The sequence below is a fragment of the Phymastichus coffea genome, unplaced genomic scaffold (assembly GCF_024137745.1).
Source record: "Phymastichus coffea isolate CEN01 unplaced genomic scaffold, Cenicafe_Pcof_1.1 PCOF00045, whole genome shotgun sequence".
NCBI classification, from domain to species: domain Eukaryota; kingdom Metazoa; phylum Arthropoda; class Insecta; order Hymenoptera; family Eulophidae; genus Phymastichus; species Phymastichus coffea.
In genome coordinates this window covers 229,353-249,666 of record NW_026706856.1, presented here as the reverse complement: position 1 = coordinate 249,666, position 20,314 = coordinate 229,353, and the positions used below count along the sequence as shown (strand labels likewise).

General features: G+C 36.0%; 2 protein-coding genes across 2 annotated transcripts in view; both read left to right on the top strand.

The window, feature by feature from the left end:
- Nucleotides 1–33: 33 nt before the first annotated feature.
- Nucleotides 34–2,893, top strand: LOC131664728 (geranylgeranyl transferase type-1 subunit beta). The gene is made up of 5 exons (XM_058936041.1): nucleotides 34–338; nucleotides 675–838; nucleotides 944–1,655; nucleotides 1,766–2,126; nucleotides 2,208–2,893. The coding sequence occupies exons 3-5, from the start codon at nucleotides 1,125–1,127 to the stop codon at nucleotides 2,327–2,329; spliced, it is 1,014 nt and encodes a 337-aa protein (XP_058792024.1). The 5' UTR covers nucleotides 34–338; nucleotides 675–838; nucleotides 944–1,124; the 3' UTR covers nucleotides 2,330–2,893.
- A 3,740-nt stretch (nucleotides 2,894–6,633) lies between these two features.
- LOC131664777 (neprilysin-1) overlaps nucleotides 6,634–20,314 on the top strand; it is a 68,883-nt gene continuing 55,202 nt past the window's right edge. Inside the window, exons 1-4 of the mRNA XM_058936133.1 lie at nucleotides 6,634–6,896; nucleotides 9,479–9,948; nucleotides 11,629–11,856; nucleotides 17,267–17,486. Coding sequence (XP_058792116.1) covers nucleotides 11,653–11,856; nucleotides 17,267–17,486 — 424 coding nt within the window. The 5' untranslated portion in view covers nucleotides 6,634–6,896; nucleotides 9,479–9,948; nucleotides 11,629–11,652. The remainder of the gene's footprint in view (nucleotides 6,897–9,478; nucleotides 9,949–11,628; nucleotides 11,857–17,266; nucleotides 17,487–20,314) is intronic.

The window sequence follows — 20,314 nt, the reverse complement described above, 5'->3', positions numbered from 1 at the left end:
CGAAAAAAATGTAAGGATATAACTTACCATTATAAAAGGCGGGGGCAGCTGGTACTCGAAGTTGGTTGACCGGTGAGTTTTTCGCGAGTATTGATAGGTTATACGCTTAACCCGCTCCGTGTAGACGAGAGAAAAAAAGCCAGAGCTGAGCCTACATTGATTTTAAATCAATGTGAAAGTAAAATTGTCACAAATATATAATAAGTAGATAATTTCGCTTGAATTTGAACGAGGGCTATGCGTTTTCCGCCGGTTGTCGGTGCTGCAGTGCTTGGTGGTCTCCGCTATCCTGTGTGTCAGACACCCACAAATCAAACATATGAGTATATTTTTTCCATGTAAGTAGTCTTGTAAACCTATATCACATGTGAGTACAGGTCGCTGATATAATATATATTATTTGAATACACAATCACTAACCAATTTATTTTATTTCCTGAATTAATAATGAAATCTTTCGAAGATTTAGTTTTGTCGATATAATCACTACATATGTATCATGTATTGTACTTCAAAGAATAACAATCGCACAAGTTTCAAACTTAGAATGCCATCTTTGGCGATTTTCCACAACCCTTACAAGTACCTATTTGAACGTCGATAATAGTAGAGTTTTTATATACTTATTTGCTATACATATACTTGTGTATATAGAGCTGATCGCCTTTTTATAGGAGTACCTTTAAGTAGTAGTGCTTGTGCATACTACATACTTACCAACATAGCGCAAGGTTTTTGCATTGCTAAGTTTAAACTCTAGTGCATTGGGGATGATTCTCAACATTTTCCATGCAAATACAATGAGGAGTTGATGTTTACAGTCACTAAATGCACATAAGTAATGTATCTACCTACACTAATCACATGAAAATGTTTTCATTCAAAATTTATTATGTCAACTCAAATTGCTTATTGAATGATATATGTATGTTACCTATTTCAGAAATAAGCGCACAATGAGATTATTAATGTTGCTGGTACACAGAAATCAATTTATGTGGAATATGATAGAATATTAGAGGGTAGAAAGTATTTGTATTATTTTTCTATGAATATGTGAGAAGAATTAAGTCGCCAACATTGAGGGTTTAACAGAAAAAAGAAAAATAAGGAAAATTCCAAACATGGCACCCAGACTTCTGAAGAAGAAACATGCCAAATACTTCCACATGATTATTCAGCTGATGCCAAATGCATTTCCAGATGCAATGAGACTTACTTTTTTGTATTTCGCATTGTCTGGTCTAGATTTACTTGATGATCTGCACGAGTATTTAATAGAAAAACGAGAAGAGGCAATAAATTGGATATACAGGTTACAAGTGAAAGGTGCTGGCTCTAGATCAGGTTTTGAGTCATCTACAATGATACCCAAGGAAATTGAAACTGACTACCATTGTGGTCACCTAGCAATGACTTATACTGGGTTGTGCAGTTTGTTAATTCTTCAAGATGATTTGAGCCAAATTGATAAAGAATCCATTCTTGAAGGCATGAGAGCTTGTCAAAATGTGGATGGGTCTTTTATGGCAATGGTGACAGGCTGTGAAAGTGACATGAGATTTGTTTATTGCGCCTGCTGTATCTCAGCTATTCTGGATGATTGGTCAGGAATAAACAAGGATAAAACTATAGACTACATTGTCAAAAGCATAGTAAGTATTTTATGGCACAGTGAATGTTCCAGGCCATTCTATTACTCCACTGCTATGTGGAGAAATAAGTCTTTTCTAATGGCTTTCAAATGACCATTAATTTTCTGCAGTCGTATGATGGAGCCATTGGTCAAGGCCCAGGATTAGAATCTCATGGAGGATCTACATTTTGTGCAGTGGCCAGTTTATGTCTGATGAACGAGTTACATAATGTTCTTTCGGAGGAACAGCTAGAAAGGTTAAAGAGATGGTGTTTATTAAGACAAGATGGAGGATTTCATGGCAGACCTGGAAAACAATCTGACTCATGCTATAGCTTTTGGATTGGAGCTACACTGAAGTTACTAGGAGTGGATAATTTGTCTGATCAAGAAGAAAATAGAGCTTTTGTTTTGGACACACAGAATACACTTGTTGGAGGATTTGGCAAATATGCCAGTGAGCCACCAGATCCTTTACATGCATATTTAGGTAGCTAGCAACTATTAGTATTGAATGTAAATTTATATTACCATGATGACAAAATGTAATAAACAATTGCTTTTAACATAGGTCTATGCAGCCTCAGTTTAATTGGAGAACCTCGACTGTTAGAAATGCATGCTGCATTGAATATTTCACAGCGGACGTACACGCACATGTTGAAAGTACAAGAGAAATGGAAGAAGCATTAACTGTAAAAAAAACGTGATGTACAAAAATGCACAATAGATCAACGAGGAAGAGTTTGTAGTGAGAGTGTTGAGACAATAAACGGATGGCAGTGGCAGGGAAATAAAGGACGTTAATAATACGACAATTGTATATTCTCGGATGGATTACACTAGTCTCTTGTTAATAACGTCCCAGCGTACTCTGCCTCTCAATCTTGGATTCGGCGAATTTATTACCTTTCCCCTCTCTAATCTTATGCATAGTCACGTCGACCGTACGATTCAATTACAACAAAGAAAGCAGTTAAAAGCTCGGCCCTTCCTAACAGAATTCCTTATCGGTGCCGCATCGTCACTTTCGCTGTTGCACTCTTATTTTCTCGTATCATTATACCGTTCGTATTTTCATCAATCAATACAATCCAGTCTTATTCATACTGGTTACTTGCCATTACAAACTTTAAATATCTATATGAAAGAATACATTTTTAAATCAATCTTGGTAAAATAGTGATTCTCACCCGACTATAAATGTAAATCGTTGATGTATGGGATTGTATCAATTATCGACACGACGAAATTACTAAGATCACGATAGTCAATACATAATCGACTTACCATTACCCTTACTCTAACAAGACTGGCTAATTCGGAGATGCTACGATAAATGTATTCCTTTGCTACCCAATACTGTTTATATTCTCGATGATATTCGCCTCGTGTGTTAGGAATTTCCTTGGCTGCGCTCGTATGATGATCTGACAATTTAATCATCAACCGAATTCGCAGCCTCACCGGATAGCTCAACTTAACCTTTAGTATTTTGATTTCTGCGTCCTACGCAACAGACAATCGCATCAAAAGCGCTCTTCTGCTCCATCCTGAAAGTTTGCCGAAGATGCGTCGATGTTCATCAGTGAGTTGAACCAATCGCCGTCATCTTTATACCGAACGCGAAATTGGTGCGATCCCTCCCAAGGGATCGAGTCACGGAATGCTTGTCCCGAAGATATAATATGACCACCTTTCTTCACGGAATCGGCGGGCATAACTAGAGCTGACATACTATAATTCCCGCGTCGATCAAGACCCTGAATGTTACTCGTCAAATTGTGAGATATGTCATTCCTAACCACTCGTAATTCAAACATTTAATTGTGAGGCCACTGGTTTGTTGACAATATCTCGGCCGAATGTTTTGTTTGCTTGGACATCGCTCTTGTATCCCTTAATAACACAGGCCAAAAACCAAAAAACTTAGAAATGCGGTAGTATATTTTCGGAGGTATTCGATGCGCTGCATTCAACTCTGGTTTCATCATTGATCCATCTCCTACGGTACTCGAGATATTCTAACTTAAAAGTGCAAAAATTACGATTATTTGCTATGTTTAAGGTTCTGTAACACTGTAAATAATTTTTTTTTTCCAAAAACCAGTAAATCCATACAAAGCAGCTCTTGCCCTATAAACTCCATTATTTTTTGGAATAGAGATATCTTTTATTTTTCATCTCGATATCATTGATTAAAATTAAGTATTTTGGCAGTATCGCAACATTATATAACAGGTTACAGGGATGAAGGGAATTGGAGATTAAGAATCTGGAATTATATGACAACAGATTTCACGAGTTAGGTGAGTCAAGATAATTGGATTCGAGGGCCTAGAGTTGCGTTGGGTTATATCGTCACAGGTTACAGGAGTTGGGGATTGGAATAAGGCAATGGAGTTATTTCCGTAGTTAAGAGGTGACAGGGATACTATTCTATGGGCGCTAGATGCGGGAAAATTAAAAATCAATACTTAAAAGAAAGAAATAAATATAATTTTTTGTGTCAAATTTAACATTCCTCAACTCAATCAGAAAATATTAGATAATTGTCGTATAATTAGAACAAATTAGTTTTTGATAGAACTATTTCCTATGAAGCTTTCAATAACAATAACATGCTTACACTGGGCAGTAGACCCTTGGCGTGCTCACATTATGTATCACTGATGCACTCTGATAAAGAGTTATTTTCAAGTTCATATTGTAAATTATTACTTTACGGAATTCTAAAGCTAATCCTAGCACAAATGAACGTTACGTTATTTTGAGCAACAACTTATCTTGTACTCTTCAGGTAGCATTCATTGTATATTTTGACTCCATCATTTGCGTTCACTTCCATTATAACTGATTTTTGATAAAAATAATCTTTTTATCAAAATCAACTCTTAAATTTATTGGATGAAATATATATAAATCATTGAATGACTTCAAATTAGGGATTTCCAATGGATATTTCTTCTCTCTAATTTAAATGATTTTAAGTGCAATTTATTGTATCTATAATTAACCTGGAACGTGACAAATAAACTACATAGCCCCATTGTTGATAACAAATTTTCCAAATATTTCCTAACCTCTCTACTAGGTCTGCTTTTTTACCAGTAATTTTTACATTCCTTTTTTTTAACTCATCTTTCAATTGACTGATTGTCCAATTCCCATAGTACATGTGAATATCCACGGTATACAAAAAAATTAATCAATATAAAAAAATCAGAGCCAGTTCTGGCGATATAGAATACAACGTACACAGGTCCTTTAAATTTTCCCGCAATTATGCCCCATTGGAGTTCAATCTGTTCAACGAATGATGAGCTGAGTTCAACTGTTAAAGGTTCAAGGATCCGACAGCCTCGCAGGTTGCAGAGGTCGGGGGTTAATTAAGGCAATCAAGGTTCAAATGTCTGGAGTATGCTAGATACACGTGTTTGGCGATTTGACTGTTTTAATAGTATTGCAAAACTGTTAAAAACTCAACTTCGATCAATATGATATCTTAATGAAAAAAAAGATATCTCTTGCCTACTAAAAAAGAAAATCTTAAATATTTTCCACACTTTTTATGAATAAAAATAAGAAAAAATGCGTTATACAAATCAATTGTTGTTAAATCATTTTCTGACAATAAATTTGTAACAGTTTTACGATTTTTCATTTTGAAATATTCTTTGATTACATATATATTTAATTTGCTTAGGTTAAATATAAATCTTTTGTTACCGTTTGGTTTTTCTCACAAAAAGTATGTCGAAATAAAGTGATCTTTACAAAAGAGACAAATTAGATATAGCGCCTTTTTCGATTAATTCTGCGATAGCCTTTTTATAATAGGGAATTTCATTGGTTGAAAAACTCGATTCATGAGGAGCAGTTTTTTTATTTGAACGGAATTACGTAAAATGTCCCACAGGTTTACTCATATTTAACGGCAGCGATATGGAGATCACTGGATCCAAGAAGAATGTGACTTCGTTTTCGTTCCTTGAAGAGTTTTTATATGTTCCTTTGAATCTCTCCTGGGGATGAGCTTTGCGTTTAAGTTACTCGAATCATGACCTTGACAATTACTTTTTTTTTCTTTTTTTAATCTTGTATGCGATATCTTTTCCAACCCTGTTTTTTCTATTAACAAAGCGCTCTTAAATTTCTCCGCAAAATCCTTGCCGAACAGCAACTTGTCAATTTTTTGTATCATTAGCTTCAGATTTAATAGCTTGTGAAGTTTAGGGTAGGAAGGATAGAAGCACGTCTTGATGTTGAAATATAGTACATGGTGGTAATTAATTTACAGAATGATTAATCCGGGGCTTCAAGTACAGAGTATTTATCTCCGCATAATGGCATATTTGATTCTCTCTAATTCGATTGAATGACTGTTGTAAGTATTTAGATTAAACATTTATCAATGAAAATGAATTTTAAGTAAACAGAATTAATATGTCGTTGAAAGGAGACAAAGATATAACGGAAGCGTTTTTACCGTTATCAAAAATAAAAATTATTAACGTCAAAATAATATTTCATCTCTACTATCTTTATTTATAGAATAGCTTCCCTTAAGTGCGTACAACGCGTTAATCGTGATCAAGTCGAGATATCTAGAAAGGTTTACGCGTATCCGTGAAATACGCACTCAACATTATCAAGTTTGTAAAATGGTTGAACGTTTTACCGCATGCTGCACTTAGGCACACTCTCCGCGTCAGGATATAGCAAAGAAAGTGTATGTATATACACGATGGAATAGAAAAGCTCGCTGGAAAGAGAGAGAGAGAGAGAGAGAGAGAGAGAGAGAGAGAGAGAGAGAGAGAGAGAGAGAGAGAGAGAGAATGCTATATAGCATGGGTTTGCGCGCGCGTCGAGTCGGCGCCGGTGGAAGGCGAATACTGGTAGTAGTGGTGGGAGTGATCGCGTGCACGCGCCGCATATACCGAACTTTTCTCTCTCTCTTTCTCGCGCACTCGATAGTCAGCCAGTAGTCCGCCGCCGCACGTCCGAGCTACCGACTGCGCGTTCGCGCGGCGATTTTCCGCGGGTTTTCATCTCTCGCAAGTTCTTTTGCTCACCCTCGCGTATCACATTTCGCACTCAACCACGGACCTTCCTTACTTATTATCGACAAACAACTGAGAAAGTAATTTTGACCACCTCGTCGAGTGCACGGTACAGTATCCTTTACCGATCGCTATACTTCCGATCGACGAAGTGCTCGACCATTCACAATTTCAAGATTCTGCCGTACGGGCATCAAGTAAGCATAAACAATCGCATTTTATAAACTTTTTCACCAATCTGCTCCGTTGCCCCGTTTTCCTTTCTATTGACCGCATTTATTTTTCCGCCTTATGAACAATAAACTTCTCAAGTTCAGGTTAGGTTTACGGGTTTATCTATGAGATAATTTGCATTTGTTCGCTGAACACCAAAAACGCTATAGTGATACTGTTTTCTTCTTTTATCACACCCTCGCCTTGAAGAGGTCTCAAAAACAAATAATGTAATCAAAGCCAAGAAGTTACGCATCCTTACAGCATTCACATTGTTACGTTTTGATTGAAGGAAACGAGTGACGAGTTGCTTAGAATCAACCCTTCATTCGCTTGTTTACTTTTCATTCTCAGCAGACCCATATGTGACATCAAAGTTTTGACAAGCAGCCAGTTAACGGTGCACTTGTACGCTTTTTGTACTCGTGTATATTTCAATGATCTTCAATAAGGAGTAAATTTAACCTTTTATTTCTCAATTTTCAATGGAATTTTTCACCGTATTCATCTCCGCGATTGACACGACTGAAAACTTTATTTTTCGCTTAAATTGCTAACAAGGAAATCCCAACTATTTTTTAATGAAAAAATGATAAATCTATTAACTCAATCCCTGTATAAAATAGAATTCAATTGATTTCAACTCTGGCCATAAACTTATCACCTTTTCTAATTTAATGATTGAATACATCTCTATTAATCATGACCGGTTGATTGCTAATTAAATCTCACGGATTTTGAGTGAATCAACTCGAAATGTAACGTGCTAGTGAGTTTCAAACGCTATCGAATATATAATGATCTCATATTATTTCCTTGAAGGGGAAGCTTCTTTTTTATTTTTTCGGGATCTTTTATTTTTCACTGCAGCTTTTTTTGACATTTTGTTCTTCGATCTAAATTTTTTTAGAAGATCTAGCCCTCGTGTAGATAATCAAAAAAAAGATTTTCTATATATTTTTCATTAGAAATCATCAGATGATAAAGACATATTTTTATGTTTACAAACATATTCCCACATCTATGTATGAATGTGTGTGTGTGTGTATGTGTGTGTGAATGTGTAAATATGTGTAACGTGTGATGGTTTATTTTAAAGCTTATGAAATCAGCTTTGAAATAAATTACTGCAGGATAAATTTGACGATATGCAGTCCGAGTTATAACGCTGCAAAGTAAGCTTCCTTTATCTCAATACGTATAATAATAAAGTGGACCCTATCGGGTACTATTCGGTATATATTGCTTCACTATGGAGGGAGGTTTTCTTTGCTCTGTTTTTGAAATGTTTTATTTCTCAAGTTTTAGTTCTTAAACTATTGAGATTGGACGTAAATTAAGAGTGACGAATTAAAAAATCTTTCTTATCAACACAACGTGCTATTTGTTCAGGAATTAGTAACTTATTTGCAAAATGTTAAATGCAATATTTAATAAGTAGGTTTTTCATTTTATCTTATTGTTTCGGTAAAGTGCGAACAAAATCAAAAAGTTAACTTGCTTTATTTTCATACAGCGAGATCACGAAAGTTCTTTTAATAGCAGCACTAGCAGTCGTTTATAGATCCGTTATAATCGCAGCTGTCAGGGTTCGTGGTGTGCATTCATTTTGCTTTAGTTTGGAAGCTCGGACTCAAAACTACAATATCACACGGCAATTTTCGCACTACAGAAATGTAGTACCACGGAATTTGGAACGAGGGATTCTACGTAGCAAACGAAAAAGTAACAAATAATTTATATGCCTACTCATCTCTCTATTTATTAGTTAATATGTGCGAATTATTACTCAATGTGTGAAATAAATTTACTTCATTTGATTAGATAACGATGCTCATAAATATTGACTTGTACAAAAATGCTTTAGCAACAGTAATTAATATGTTTTGTTGTGAGGTTAAATAATATTTCTAATGAATGGAAACTATCCATGATTAAATTGTTACATAACTGATTTGACAATAATTTTACATGATCGAATGTTTGGGATAACAGTCTTCGAATGTCTCGCCTCGGAATTTGTCAGTAAGAAATCTTAAAGTGCAGCCACGAGAAACTCTTGCATTGTTTACGTCGCGATCGCAATTAGTTACGGGATGGTATCAGCTATTGAAACAGCTGACTGGAACAGCACTACGAACTTTAATCTATGAATTTTATCAAATGAATTCCTAAAATTTGTATGAAATAAGATTAGTTCTTGCATGTACGAATATTTATGTGTTCTTAAGAAAACACACCGATCATATGTTTAAGTAATGGAATATGAATGTTTGGTTGGAATTATATACTTGAGTGTTTCTTTTTGTTGGTAGTATATAAATATACAAACATTGGCTCTCATCTACAGGGAAGCATACCGCCAGATTAGCTGGCAGCATTGTTTGGATTCATAGTGATCGTAAAATAGGGATAAAGAAATTGCTAAAATATAACATTTGAAAAATCGAAGTATTCAAAATAAAATTGTTATGTCATTGATCGACTTTTTCTTTTGTTAACGAAAACCACATTGCCTTCATAATTATAAAAACAAAAAAAAAATGTGTTTTGACTGTTATGGCAGTGGGCTCGCATCGAGAAGTGATGCGTCTGAGTTCGTGGAGGTAGCGTCGTCGCGACGCGCGGGCAGCGTCGGCGGCGGCCGGCGAGGCCGGGGGAGCGGAAAAAAGGAGAGCAGCAGCAGCGCCAGGTAGAAACGCGCGGCCGACGGCGGGGACAGACGAGGACGGAATTCCGATCGAGCCGGCAAATGTGGCTCTGTGCACGGTGAGCCGCAGCTTGGGGGCCCGCGGGGCCCGCCAGGGCTCCTCCACAAAGTCATCGCGCGTACGAATCGCCCTGACTCAGCGCAACGTGTGCGCCGCACAGCAGTCCCAGCAGGACTCGCCTGCCGACGCCAATTCTACCCCGGGCAGCCAACAGCAACAGACCAATGTGCCGTCCTCGGCTAGCGCGTCCGCTCAGGGTACACCGCAGGCTCACCAGCAGCAACCCGGAATTCCGCGCGATCAGGGCGCCGGACAGGCTTACGATGTGAGTTTCCAACTATATTCTGCGATCCATGCGTTCCGTCACTCTTGCTGCCCGATCCGATATCTTGATTGAAAAGACCTATATACGAATGTTGATTGTCGGCTGATTCTACGAGGAATGCTAGAAAGCCTCTTCCAGCTTCAGTTCTGCTTCCGCAATTCTCAAAGTGAATTTCTCAGCCTACATTAGCATTCAAAAACGAAATCTACGTTACACAAAATTTGGCACGCTTTGAAACCTTACATCTTTTATGCATACCCCCAGATAGGCTTCCAAAGATACATAAACCAGTGCAATACTCCAAACCTATAAAAAACTTGAACGATGGAGTTTTTCAAATCTAAAATATTTACATTTTCAACTGTACAAGAAATAATAAGTAAGACAAAGATTTTTCGTTACATATAGTTCAATGACTATAATGACATATGCGTCATGCAGTTGAAGTCTTAAGCAATGTTTATGAATTACAATTTTGTACATATTCAGGTTATATGTAGTCCAACGAAAGCAATTATTTGTATATTGAAGTCGATATAAAATTGATTCACAGTTTTTAGCATTAAATTTATTTATAGAAGTCAGTAGTATTATTAAAATTTTGTAATAAAATTTCTTAAATGCAGGAAATATCTCAGATTTTTGCAAAGTTCCTTTAAAAAGTCAGCAAAAGAAAAATTGAACTTCCATAAAAAATCTTTTAAACTATATTGATTATTTTAATCATTGAACCTACATGTATCATATTTATGGAATAAAATTTGAAAGTATCTATTGATTGACCGTTAATTATTAATTCAACCGATAATTGATTACAATACTTCATGAATGTTTAATATCAAAAAAAGCAATTTTGCATTGAGTTTATACAATTATATAAGCAATGAATTGCAGAATTTAGTTAACATTAATATTAATAATTGATTAGTAGATGTATGCGTCCGATAAATTGATAGAATTGATATTCTCAAGTATTCTGTAAAAAAAAAAGATGAAACACGATCATTACTATATATACTATCGGGTCAATTTTAACATAAATCGAATAATAATTGTATTTACATGAAATATGAAAGTCGTTTAACTTTAATTTTTGCTTGAAACGCGGTAAAATTTTATTTGCATATTACGTCGCAGGCAACATAAAAAGTTATCGCGCAACACGAACAGTGCGTAGGTCTACCTGGAATAGGCTTTTAATTTAAAATAGGAGAATTGGATTTTCCATTAAAGTCGTATGTTCATTTCATATTGCATGTTATTTTTGGACGATATTCCATGCTGATTGGAGAGCTAGTTTAATTTACAATTGGCCCAAAGTAAAACAGCTCGGCAATAACAGCAGTGCAGTGAAATACTAGAAGTAGGAGGAATATTTGCAATGAGATCTACGGTGTATATAGGGTAAACTTTGAAACTGCGAAAGTCTGCATCTCTGATTAGCACGAATAATTAGTCAATCAGCAAAGTTTACTCACGCCGTGTGCTAATGGTCAAATTTCCGCGAAACTTATAGTATAGAGTTGCACTGCGAAAGAGAACAAAGTAACAGCTGTAGGGTAAACAATCAATAGTGAACCTGAATTGAATGCTTTTGTTCTCGCGATGTAAATTGTGCAAGTTGAAACCGGCATGAATTCAGCTACAAGCAAAGCCAACATTTGTGCGATGAATTTGTAGGAGGGCCAAGGACTGGAGGAGCCGATGGTGCTGGTGGAGCAGGGCAATCAGTTGGGTACCTGGATATGCTGCGTGCCTTGCTACTGGCTCAGGCGAAGCAAGGCCGTGCACAAGGCACTACTCACTTTCGCGATGCTACTCGTGACAAGTCTCCTCGTCACCAGTCCCGTACTCTTTCTCATCACCACGCTGCCCGAAGGCGATCAGCCCCGCGAATGCGCACCTCTGGTCAGTGTCATGAAACGCTATTCTTTCTATTTTCTTTCTTTCCTTTAATTTACGTAATTTTGCCTCAACCTTCTTGCTCGTCACACACGCGCGCGCGCGCGCACACACACACACACACACACACACACAATTTTTCTCATAACAGTTTCAATGATTGACATTCAAACTAGCTCGATAATGAGATCTGCTTGCTGTTTTGAGAAAGTTCGACAATCCATCGATGCAAAGTAATTCTCCAGGCAGTTGACTGAACAACCATCTTTCACGAGACCCTTCAAGCGCGCCACTTTCCAATGCAAAATATTTTAACCGTATAATCTTTAATTCCACCTCAATTCAGTAAAAGAATTTCGCTGGCTGCGTATACATGTGCTTATAACCCGGAATTTCATTCTCGTTATTTCGACACGCGTCAATGGCCGTGACAGCTCTCTCCACGTTTCCTTTATCCTGCGCCACTTCCGTCTTCAACGAATCCAAATGGGACTTTGACAACGCGCAAAAAATTTTCACTCCCAGAGTTGGTTGCCGTTGTTGAAATTGGCTGTGCTGCTGCGACGCTCGTCGACACGTCTAGTAGAGGAAATCTGTAACGAAAACGATGACGGATAAGTCCGTCGCTCTGTCGCAGCGGAATGATTTGTAATCCTGTTAGCGGCAGAGAGAAAGAGAGAGAGCGAGAGAGAGAGAGATGCTCATCTCAACTGACGCCGCCGCCACGTATACTTTCGTATTTTTCGTTGACTCTTTCGTACTATTAAGACTCTTTCAACTAACTGTATGTATATAGCCAGGATCTTATATCTTTCATATATTTTATAAACGTCTTGTCGCGGGAAATGTCAGTTATGTAGGTTCATTTATTCAAGGCCTTTGTAAAAGTAGCGTTACACTAGGCAATTGCAAATAAATGAAGTCTGAAGTCTGATCAAATTTAGATAGGGCTAGAAAAGTTTCGCGGTAAAGTTTCAACGGGAAGGCAATCAATCATGCTAGAAAATACAGTCAGACTTTCTTTTCGTTTGACTTTAAAAAATGTAATGATAATACTGTGTACTATAATTTCAAAATTATATTTGATTGTAGGTACATTTACGCAAAGCAATTACTTTGAATTGTTTAATCAATTGAGATTTTGAAAATGAAATTTACTCATAATCGTCAATTTCATTGGATCAAGCTTTTATTTTTAATTTCACTATGAGAAGTGAACGTCAAAGTATTGTTATCCGGAGGCATATATGCAAACATTCTAATATGATTGGCACGATAAACTGGTGCATAATAACATAATCACACAATGCTTTCAAATAGTGAACCCTTGTCAGAAACGTGAGTTTATCTCCTTCTCTCTCTCTCTCTCTCTCTCTTTCTATCAACTATATGTATATATGTATGTATATTTACGCCTTTACACCAAGGGATAGTCAAAGCTTGAAGTGAGTGAGCTCGCGCGCGGAAGCCATACGCGAAGGTAAGCTTTCGAGGCAAGCGCGTCAACCTTAGCCTGGGTCAGGGTCTTCTGTCCTTCATCCATGACCTTCTGGAGAGTGTGTGAGAGAAATAGAGAGAGAAAAAGAGTCAAATCAAGTAACACTACTACTCTATGCCAGCACACTATAATCCGGCGACTTTTCCTCGATTGAAATTCACCTTCTCTCCTCTTCTTTCTTATTTCACTTATATTGGCGGGATTATATTGCTGACTGCCTGTTCGCGTCTTCTGTTTATCTTTACGTTCTATTATATATATTGTCGAGTTCTTATTGCAAGTACTCTTGTGCAGTCGAAGAGGAAGAGACGAGCGCGAATCTATTATTGTCGCTTCCAATTGTATTAGAAAGTTTTAACGCCAAGTTTTTTCAGCTGGGCGCATTTCTGCAACTTTTCGCTCATCTCATAAAACTTTAGTGCCTTCTAATTTTTCACGGACTTACGAGTATCTAAGTCGTTAACTGTGCCTACTGCCAATTCCGATAGTTTTCTTCGTGTCTTGATTAAGAATCTTCATTAGTTGTTCGTGATTTAATCGAATTAGCTTTGCAGGAAATTTATTTTAGAGCATGTGTCACGTAATTCCAAAGTAGCACTCCACTACAAAAACCGCAGAACTCCTTGGTCATGGAATTATTCTGCGGTGAATGGCTAGTGTAAATCACGTGCAAGCACCAGTCAATTTTGCTAGCGCGAGCAAGCGTGTGAGCACCTGAAACAAAATAAATTTGAATTTGAGTTGTCATTTATGTTGATTGAACGAGCCGAGCGTTTCTTTTTCGCAACAAGCCGATACTATCAATAAATAACTAGGTTGGAAATACGTGAGAGTTCACTTAGACATCGATAATAGAATTTACGACATTTCTATTGAAACTAGAAATTCAGTTTTTGAAATCATGCATGCAAGGAGTTATTAAAGGCACTGGATCTTTGAAATTGAATAAAGAAATAATTACAAGATAAGCAATGGATTCGTCAAGTTTCTGTTTCCGTAAAAGTATAAATCAAAATGAGCGGTGTTCTCGCAAGATCTTGTGTCGCTGACTGAACTGACTTCTTTATAGATCATTAGTGCGAAAGTAGTGACAGAAAGAAACAAGCCAAAAGTAGAACTTTTATCTAACATCTTTATAGGTTTTTCTCTTATTTTCCGGTTATCAAAGTGAACCGATTCATAAGCCAGCACGTGTACGCGTTAGTGACATTTGTCAGGTCAGTCGGAGCCACTCGGAGGTATCATTGTAAGGGGATTCACAAGTTTCTCCATTCATTCAAACTGAAAGCTACTTCTCCTAATATATCCCTAACATTTGGTCTTGTAGTCACTTCTTATTGGTTCGCTCTCTGCCTACCCCTCTCTCAAAATCATTTCTATGAGTTCTCTGCATACAAACCCGGCTTCACTGGTAAGGGGAACGGCCGAAGCTCAACATTCCCAAGGTGAAAACTGAGATTGGTTCTATGTCCTTTAGGCTCTAGTTCACGCCAATGGAACTCTCTCTTCCTCTGTTCAGTCTCACTATTGAGACAGACTTTTGAGTCTGACTATTGAGATTAGCCCACTCTTTATTTTTATTGCGTGTTACGCTTGTATTTTATATTGTTAATGACTGTATTACTAGTGTCTCTTCTAAGCAAATTATACTAGTTCTGTTGAGCTGCGATAAAGTATTTCGTCTTGATAATCTGTTTATTTTGCTTGACACGTCTTCACGAATTTTTAATTATAAGTTACTCACTGAGGAAATCTTTATAGAATACTTAAATTTTTTAATGTAGATTGTACCATGATAGGTACCTGACTAAAAATTTTATCTTTTTTGCCTCAAGATAAAATAAAAGACTCGATTAATTAATCAATCTCTCTCTCTCTCTCTCTTTCTCTCACTGTCGACTATCAAAATCAAAAATATTGTTATGTTTGACGTTAATATTTATATGAAAGAATACATCTGTTGTCGAAAAAAAAAAATTAAATATGTGCATTGTTGAATACTTTAAGAAAACACGAAATTTATAAAATATTCTCAATAATGTCGTATGGTTAGATATTTATAATTTCTCAAAAAACTTGTTACGTACTTTATTGGAGATTTTATCGGTTTGAAAATTTCATTACCAACTACTGCTAAATATATTATAAGCGAGTGTAGTCATTTGAGTTTTTTTAAGGCTAAAATGTATGGCTATGTACCAAACCTACAAAATATTGTATGCGTTAAAAAAATTGATAAATCAATGTCATTTGAAAATTACAATAGCAAATCTTTAGAAATATTTTGCTCTAACATTTTCCTTCTATATTGCAATTCATTAACAAAATTGGTCATAGCCTTTTTCTTTATCATACAATTCCTCATAGATAAATAACGTTGTTAAAAACTAATTCAAAATTTGTCGAAATTGCAGACCTGGAAACTCCAGGTTAAGGAACATGTGAATATTGAAAAACCAGTGAGAGCGTATAACTTGCAATTCTGACTTTTAATCTCTCTTTGCTCACTAAAGTTCATGAAAAATGCCAAATAAAAGTTGCTAACGATGGTTGAAACCGTATGATTCGAAAGCGCCAAAAAGCTATGGGCAGAGAGAGGGGAGAAGAGTACATCTCGCTTGGAAATCGATAGAGACTGTATAAATAAAGCGAAGCTGAATGAACGCGATCGAGCACGGACGCGAGAAAGCCCGAGTCAAAGTTAGGGAGCTTGATAATCAATCGAATCGATCGCGAGTGAGAAGTTTACTGCTCGCTCGCGCAAGTATACCAGGCGAATCCAACTCGGATGTTTGTTTGTTGTGAAGTTGACCTCTCCGCGCTTACTGTGCCAGTGGTGCTGGCCACCCTTCAGTGAGAGATCTTCAGGACGGCTATTTGCCAAGATCCCTTTGAAAGGTGCGGCAAGAAATGAATTGTTCCACTCTAATTCAGAGCCCTCTTCACTATCCACTCATTATGCTTTCATCTCTTTCCAGTGTTAAATGCCTCGATTTGTTTCCGCTCGAGGTGCTTCGTTTTCGAAAGCCGGATAAACCACGTTTAATGAGTCTCTCATGATCCACCGATTTAAACTTCGTCTTCATACTTTATAAGTCTACGTGTTTCTATAATTTTCACTCTGACTTCAGCGAATAAATCTATTTTCATATACCAAATGTTTTCTATACACAAGAGATTGTCCCCCGTTTGATTCTCATCGTCTCAACATGACTAATATTGTAAACTTTCGGCGTTCAATCATTCGCTCATATTTCAATTGCAAATTTTTATGAGAAAATTATTGGAAGACTATCACAAAAATAGATAATAATTAAAAAAGGCGTTTATTTATAGCTTTGACAATACCATTTAGTATATTATATCGTTAATTGCACGTATTTAATTTTTAATAACCAAAGTTTTTCGTGGATTATTTTTCTATCCATATTTCAATGATTGTTCGTTGATAAGAAAACAACTAGTTGCATTTTTATATAACGTTCGTTTGACGCATTTTCGGGTTGAAATATTCGACGAAAGTACAGCAAATAATAGAAATAAAGTGTCGTGCAATAATAAATTCCTTTTCATACCCAAACCCGACGCGGAGACAAGAAAATAACCGAAAAGCCAAAACTTTGATGGCAAGTAGCATGCGACTAAAACTCCAGGCGCAGTTCAAACTCGTTCGGAGCAGAAAAATGCTCACTGGTCGGCGACGATGCACGTAGCCACGAAGAAAAACCACGTAGCGCATAGAGGTGCAGTTGCCTCGAAGCTGCAATAAAACTGGGAATAATAAAGGGGAAAGAGAAGAAAAAGTAAAATGAAATGCTTGCATCCGTTGTCCCGGGAATTTAGAGCTTATGCATATGCGCGCATTCGTGTGTACGAATGTAAGGTTAAAAGTTTGATGGTATTGTATATGTGTTGCAGGACGAGGCGTGCATTAGAGAGCGAGACGGCCAGGATGGCGTGTGCGACTCGCAAGCCTGCCAAGAGGCCGGTCGTCGTATGCTCGCTTCGATGCAACGCGGCGTCGATCCCTGTAAAGACTTTTATCAGTTCGCTTGCGGCGGCTTCCGCAACCGGCTACCCTATCAGCCGGCCTCAAGCTTCGCCTCACTTCAGGAGCAAGTCGACGATCAGATACAGCGTAAGTGCGCGAACCTGTACATACGTACGCATACATTAGTCGATCCAGCGAAATTTCGTATTCGACGTTGAGGCTATGGAGATAGCACGCGACGTCATCTATTTTCGTATTTTTCTGTTTTTTTTTTGCTCGTTGATGCGTTCCAGTTTTCTTCATGTACGTTCGCTATGAAATTTTAATTCGGTAATTCGGTTTGTCTGATGCGAAACGCTGCTTAATATTTCAGCGAACCTCTTAATGCCACTTGAAATTCGTGGTAATATGCTACGCTTAACTATTCATTCATCATACGTTTTCAACGAGAAGCTTCAGGGTTTGGTAAGCTTACTCACACTCCATGAAATTTTCCTCTCTCTCAACTTTTCAGCGCTTTCTCTCTCTTTGATCCTCATTAACGTAATTTCATGTAGCTTCGTGATAACTGCAGTTCTTACTACTACGTTTACAGTGGAATATTATCATCAAAATTGACTGACTAAATCTAGATTTTACTACTTATGACGAATTTAGGCGTGACTGCAAAATTTTCAATCTAATTCAGAAAGAAATCATGAAAAATAAAGTAAACTTAAAAAACCAATCCCAAACGCTTAATCAACAAACTTTTTCTATCAAATTGCTTAGTATAAGTTTCCTCCCAGGAAAGTTTGGTGAGTTAACACTGCGAAACACTAAAATTCGCCCTCCTCTGTATCTTTCTTTCTCTCCTTATCTGATAACTCATTATCTTATTCATTAGCTTGGTGTCCTTGCGAAGAAATACCACGATGATCTACTGCTCCCGTACTTGAAGCAAACTTTTATGATGATACTTACCTTAATAGAAAAATTATATATACTGAGAAAAAAATTTACTACATTTAATCAAATTTAATTAAATTCAAGAAAATCATTAGTTCTCTTTGTACCGTGCAAATATTTACTTGAATTGAAGATTTTAATTTCATCAATTCAAGAAAAAACTCAAATCAAAATTAACATTGCCTAGTTTGGCTTGAACAAATTTCATATATATTTTATGAAGCTAATTTTTAGAAAAGAATGTAGTTTTGAATTCAAAAAATTATTTTTTTTTGTTAACAAAAATTTTGATAAACATGAAATCCAATTTTTTTGAAAAAGACAAATAATTTTTTGATTTAAGAAAATATCATTTAAGCCCAACCAAACTGAACCCAAACTAAAATAATTAAAATTGTATTTTTTTAAATATCTTTCCAGATTGATTTTAACACGCAAGGGAATAATTTTTTTTAATCTAGATTTGAATCATTAGATAGCAGAAATTCATTAATTATTTCAAATAATTAATTATTTAAATTAAGCAGCTTTATACAAAAAGAGCTTCTATAGTCAAGTAAATCAAATGATAAATTTTGAAAATACGTTTTGTAAAATTTGATAAATTGGTAATTAGCAGAGTCAAATGCTCTTTAGAATTAATTTCTAAATCTAAGAGAATGATATTTTGATTTTGAGAAAAAATTTCTTAGAAGTCAAAATGAATAAAAGATTTCATAAAAAATTATTGATAAATTTAACGAAATGATTCTTCAAACTTAAGAAATTCGTGATGAGAAATGATTTTCAAAATCAAGAAAAGGATTTGTTTCTATTTAAATATGAGCTTCACATAACTACGATAATTTTAATTAATAGTAGTAAATATTGAGTTGAATTCGTTCGTTAGTTTAAAAAAAATTCATTTATAGTGATTTAATAAATTTTTTTATAAGTTTGAATAAACTGTTCTTTTTTCTAAGAAACATTTCAATTAAAGACCAAAATTGATCGAGACAATCTTAACTCGAGGCATTCTAAATTTGAAAAAATATTTTTTTGAATCGACAAAATTTATTCAATATTAAATAAAGATTGTTAAATCTAAATAATGGTATTTTTCATGAAACGATTAACTTGAATTTAAAATTTTTTCTCTCAATGTATGCGTGTATGTTTTACTGATATGCTTTTTTTCACTGAATACATTACATATCATCAGTTCATACTGCATATATATTGCTATTACAGACCATTTACACGAAGGAGATAACATATCAAAGTAAAAAATATAGCATTTGAGCTGCTTCTGTATTTTTATAGCATCATAAATTATGCGTCGTGCGATAAAAAGATAAATGAGGATAGATAAGACGTGCGTATAACGAATGCCATTCTTTAATGAGATTTAAATGCAAATTGTCCAAATTAGAGTAGTTCTAACTGTCGGAAGGATTGTATAGAATGCAGTAACAACAATAATATCGTCTTTACAACAGCGGTGGAAAAGCAAGAAAAACTCGCACGTGCATGGCTACCGTTAAATGTAGGTTAATACAAAAAAAATTATGCTTAGACAATAGAGACGCGTTACACACTACACATCAAAGAAATTAATCTTAGTCATGGTATCATGCTTAAAATGGTTTCCTCTTTATCTCAAATCAGCGCTTATACATGTCGCTCGATGCCCACAAGTGTGTCATTTTTTTACGTAGAATAAACGTGTTAATGCATATTTGCGTTTATACTATTATCCGTGTCTCTTCTATGTGTGTATGTATGTATATGTATATATATATATACATATACATATATGTATATATATATATATATCTAGTCTATCAAACGCGTCGTATTTGAAAGCGAAAATGTAATATCAATATGCAAATTTCACATGGCAAAGCTTATGAGAACTTTTTTTTGCACTTTGATGCCACTTGACGCATTTCGCTGTAGTTTGGGGGATACATTTTATATCCACCCTCTCTCGCTTGCGAAATTTTCGACTTCATGGATGCTGCGTGGAAATGACGTTAACGTGCAAA

Coding starts and splice junctions, on each gene's coding strand:
- LOC131664728 (XM_058936041.1), top strand. CDS start 1,125: ATGGCACCCAGACTTCTGAAGAAGAAACATGCCAAATACTTCCACATG. Junction 1,656..1,765: donor ACTACATTGTCAAAAGCATA/GTAAGTATTTTA, acceptor AATTTTCTGCAG/TCGTATGATGGAGCCATTGG. Junction 2,127..2,207: donor TCCTTTACATGCATATTTAG/GTAGCTAGCAAC, acceptor CTTTTAACATAG/GTCTATGCAGCCTCAGTTTA.